This window comes from Nannospalax galili, unplaced genomic scaffold (assembly GCF_000622305.1).
Source record: "Nannospalax galili isolate Female #2095 unplaced genomic scaffold, S.galili_v1.0 scaffold4782, whole genome shotgun sequence".
Classification (NCBI taxonomy): domain Eukaryota; kingdom Metazoa; phylum Chordata; class Mammalia; order Rodentia; family Spalacidae; genus Nannospalax; species Nannospalax galili.
In genome coordinates this window covers 38,576-43,425 of record NW_008347739.1, presented here as the reverse complement: position 1 = coordinate 43,425, position 4,850 = coordinate 38,576, and the positions used below count along the sequence as shown (strand labels likewise).

Sequence of the window (4,850 nt, the reverse complement as noted above, 5' to 3'; positions counted from 1 at the left end):
GTGTGTGTGTGTGTGTGTGTGTGTGTGTGTGTGTGTGTGTGTGTATGTATATGTGTGCATGTGTGCGTGTACGCATGTCATGGCACATGCATGGAGGTTGGAGGGCAACTTTTGAAAATTGATTCTCTCCTTTGTGTTTTTGTGTTTCTCTCCTATGTGGCCCTGGCAGGCTTAGAACTTCCTGTGTAGACCAGACTGGCCTTGAACTCACAGAGATCCACCTGCCTCTGCCTCCCAAGTACCCAATTCTGAATATCCTTTTGATAATACCATTAAATTACTTTTTGGTATATCTTTCCAGATGCATAGTTTGTATATATATTTAGCTTTTTTTCCCTTCCAGATGCTAGTGCAAATGTTTCTGTACACAATACTTTTTTTTCTTTTTTTTTTAAATGTATAGCTGGGCCTGGTCTGAAACTCACTGTGTAATCAAGGTTGACGTCAGGCTTCTGATTTGATTATTTGTATGCCTTAAAATAATTTTTTTGTTAACTAGCTGTCTTTGAGACGTCCTTAAGTGTATATTAAGGACTTCATTTTTTCTGCTTTATTAGATTAATTATTTTTGAGACAGAATCTAATTATGTAGCCCAAATTGACCTTGAATTTGTGGTCCTTCTGCCTTAGCCCATGCTGGTATTATCAACATGTGCCATCATGCCCGATCTCTTCGTTTTTCAATTTTTAAAAAAGTTTATTACTATTTTTATTTATGTGTATGAGTGTATTGCCTGCACATATGCAAGTGTACCTGTGTTTTGCGATGCCCACGGAGGTCAGAAGAGGGTGTCCGATCCCCTGAAACTGAAGTTAAAGATGGTTGTTAACCACCATGTGGGTGCTGAAAATTAAACCTGGGTTGCCTGGAAAAGCAGCCACTTGCTCTGAACTGCTGAATCATTTCTCCAGCCCCCTCAATTTAATACGAAGATTTTAAAGTAACATTGTCATTTAGAAAGCTTGGACCACCTTACTCTCAGGTTTTCTTTAAATCTCTTTGGTGATTTTTAATTTTTTTGATGTATTTTTATTTTATGTGTATGAGTGTGGGACTGAGCTCAGAGTCAGGTTTGGCAGCAAGCTCCTTTACCTGCTGAGTCATCTTGCTGGCCCTGGGAACAAATTTTTGTGTGGACATATTAGTGTTCTGGGTATATAGTTGGGAATAGAATTTGTTTGATCACATAACCTTTTTTGTTGGTTGTTTCTGAGATAAGGTCTGCCTATATAGCTCAAGGCTAGTCTCCAACTAATTCTCTTTCCTTAGCTTCTCAAGTGCTGGGATTGTAGGTATGTGCTACCACATCCGGCTTTGGTCACATGATAATCTATTCTTTGAAAAAAAAATTTTTTTTACTTCACTACTGGTTTCTTTAAAAAATATTTTTATTTATTATTTTTATTTTATGTGTATGAGTATTTTGTCTACATATATGTAAGTGCACAATGTGTATACACTGCCTGTGGAGGCCTAAAGTGGACATTGGAGCTGGAGTTGTGGACTACTGTTATTGCTTCTCTCCTATGTGGCCCTGGCAGGCTTAGAACTTCCTGTGTAGACCAGACTGGCCTTGAACTCACAGAGATCCACCTGCCTCTGCCTCCCAAGTACCCAATTCTGAATATCCTTTTGATAATACCATTAAATTACTTTTTGGTATATCTTTCCAGATGCATAGTTTGTATATATATTTAGCTTTTTTTCCCTTCCAGATGCTAGTGCAAATGTTTCTGTACACAATACTTTTTTTTCTTTTTTTTTTAAATGTATAGCTGGGCCTGGTCTGAAACTCACTGTGTAATCAAGGTTGACGTCAGGCTTCTGATTTGATTATTTGTATGCCTTAAAATAATTTTTTTGTTAACTAGCTGTCTTTGAGACGTCCTTAAGTGTATATTAAGGACTTCATTTTTTCTGCTTTATTAGATTAATTATTTTTGAGACAGAATCTAATTATGTAGCCCAAATTGACCTTGAATTTGTGGTCCTTCTGCCTTAGCCCATGCTGGTATTATCAACATGTGCCATCATGCCCGATCTCTTCGTTTTTCAATTTTTAAAAAAGTTTATTACTATTTTTATTTATGTGTATGAGTGTATTGCCTGCACATATGCAAGTGTACCTGTGTTTTGCGATGCCCACGGAGGTCAGAAGAGGGTGTCCGATCCCCTGAAACTGAAGTTAAAGATGGTTGTTAACCACCATGTGGGTGCTGAAAATTAAACCTGGGTTGCCTGGAAAAGCAGCCACTTGCTCTGAACTGCTGAATCATTTCTCCAGCCCCCTCAATTTAATACGAAGATTTTAAAGTAACATTGTCATTTAGAAAGCTTGGACCACCTTACTCTCAGGTTTTCTTTAAATCTCTTTGTTGATTTTTAATTTTTTTGATGTATTTTTATGTGTATGAGTGCTTTGCCTGGATGTATATTGTACCTGTGTTGTGCAATGCATGAGGAGGCCAATGCATGAGGAGGCCAGCAGAATGCATTGGGGCCCCTGGAACTGGAATTACAGATAGTTGTTAGCTGCCATATGGGTCCTGGGAACCGAACTCAGGTCTTCTGCAAGAGCAGCCAATGCTCTTAAGTACAGAGCCATCTCTCCAGCCCTCTCTTTGTCGATTTTAAGTGATACATTTATCCCTAATTTGAGATGTAATCTACCTTCTTTGTTGGTTAATAAGGATGGACTGTTTAAAGTTTGTGAATTGGTAATGATGAGAAAAATTAGAAGCTTTGTGGCATAAGTTTCTTGAAAATTATCCCACTAAATTTTGTCTTATCACTTGTCTGAAGAACCTCAGAAATAGTGGTTTTCATACTAACTGACAGCTATTTGAAGAAGTGTTATTTTATTTCTTGGTTTCGACATATGCTTTTGTTGGCATTGATACTTCTATAATTGAGGTGAGCAGCATTAAACTGATTATCTTATGGATCTTAAGAATTTCTTTCTAGCTGCGCATAGTGGCACATGCCTTTAATCTTAGCACTCAAGACAGCAGAAGCAGGTGGATCTTTGTGAGATTGAAGCTAGCCTGGTCTATATAGCAAGTTCCAGGCCAGCTGGGAGCAGGGAGACCCTGTATCAAAAGAATTTTTTTTTTCTTTCTAAGTAAGGAACAGTTGTGGACTCCTGTAGTCCTAGCACTCAGTAGGCTGTGGTAGGACCATCATGAGGCAGGGAGTTCAGGGCAGCCTGGGCTACATTGTGAGATACTGTGTCAACAAATAAAACAAAAACTCAGGCTGGTGACATTGATCAGTCAGTAAAGGTGCTTACTGTGTAAGCCTGGTAACTGGAATTCCATTCCCAGAATCCATGTGTTGTTGTGTTTTAGTTTCATTTCTGTTGCTATGATAAATTGCTGACCAAAACCAGGTTGGGGGAGGATAGGGTTTATTTGGTATACAGGTTACAATTGTTCATCTAGAGAAGACAAGGCACCCACCTGAGGCAGAAACCATGGAGGAACACTGCTTACTGGCTTGCTTTCCCTGCCTTGCTCGGCCAGCTTTCTTATACAGCCCTGGTCTACCTGCCCAGGAATGGCACCACCTACAGTGGGCAGTGCCCTCCTATATCAATTGGTAGTTAAGAGAATGCCCCAAAGATATGAACACAGGCCATTGTGATCTGGGAAATTCTTCAGTTGAGATCCCCTCTTCTAGGTATATCTAGGTTTGTGTCAAGTAGACAGAAACTATGATACCATGTAGAGGTGGAAGAGAGAATTGACCACAAAGTTGTTCTGTATCTTCCTCATGTGTACTGTGGCATGCACATGCCCCACCCCATCATGTGCACACACATATACAATAATAATAAATAAAAATTAAAAATTATTTGCATATAAGTATGCAATTGTTGCTTTCTTTAAACAAAGCTAGGCTTTATATTGGTGTTCAGTATGCCAGCAGTCCTTGTAATTCCAAAATATCCCATAGATATTTGGTTTGGAGGGAGGATAAAGTGATACTTAAATTATATTAGAGATTATTTTAGCGTGAGTAAAAGAAACACAGACTAGAATGAGGTCTTTCTCTAGTACATTCTTTTGCTTATATGTCTTCAAGCAAATACTGTCAGTATACAGAGATTTAAATTATAAACTTTGTATGTTCTGTTATCCAATTCAGTAATTTTAAAAATAGGTATTTTGAAAAGCATGACTTTTTGTAAGTAATGTGCATGTTGATAGAAATTGTACCATCTTTGCCTGTCTTTCTCTAGGGTAATTCCTCTTATACAGTTGCTTTCGGACAGAAGTATACTCTTTTCCTAAGAGAAGATGATAATCTTGGAGAATGACCATGGAAAAGGGGATGAGTTCTGGAGAAGGGCTGCCTTCCAGATCACCTCAGGCTTCTGCTGCTAAAGTAACAGTCAAGGAATTAGAACCAAGCAGTCCTGTAAAGAGAAACGAGGTGGCTTTGTGCTGGTGCATGCAGGTAAGACCCTATGGGTGAGTTGGGAACTGAAAATAGTGTTTTCTTTTTCTTGCCTGGACTAAACTGAGAATTGCATTTCATGTTTGCCAAAGAGGTGTTGGAACCAAAGAGCTTATTAGATGTTAATAGACTGAGGGCCTACTTTACACTCCAATTGGAGGGTCTTACAATGACAGTTCTTCCTATATCTTCCTTCTTTCTATATATTATATAGGTTTAGATTCAGTGTTAAAACCAAATAATTTTTAAATTCTGCTTTTTGGGATTTTTTTTTTTTTTCCATTTTTGAGATGGGGTTTCCCTGTAGCCCCGGCTGTCCTGGACCTATGTAGACCAGGCTGGCCTTGAAGTCACAGAGATCTGCCTGCCCTGCCTTTGCCCCCTGAGCACT

At 38.8% G+C, this 4,850-nt stretch overlaps 1 protein-coding gene across 1 annotated transcript in view; it reads left to right on the top strand.

Annotated features, from left to right (window-relative positions):
- Positions 1 to 4,850, top strand: part of LOC103743127 (threonine aspartase 1-like) — a gene marked incomplete at its 3' end in the record, with an annotated part of 35,086 nt that overhangs the window by 7,271 nt on the left and 22,965 nt on the right. Inside the window, 2 exon segments of the mRNA XM_008844346.2 lie at positions 4,242 to 4,403; positions 4,406 to 4,459. Of these exon segments, the coding sequence (XP_008842568.1) occupies positions 4,316 to 4,403; positions 4,406 to 4,459 (142 nt within the window).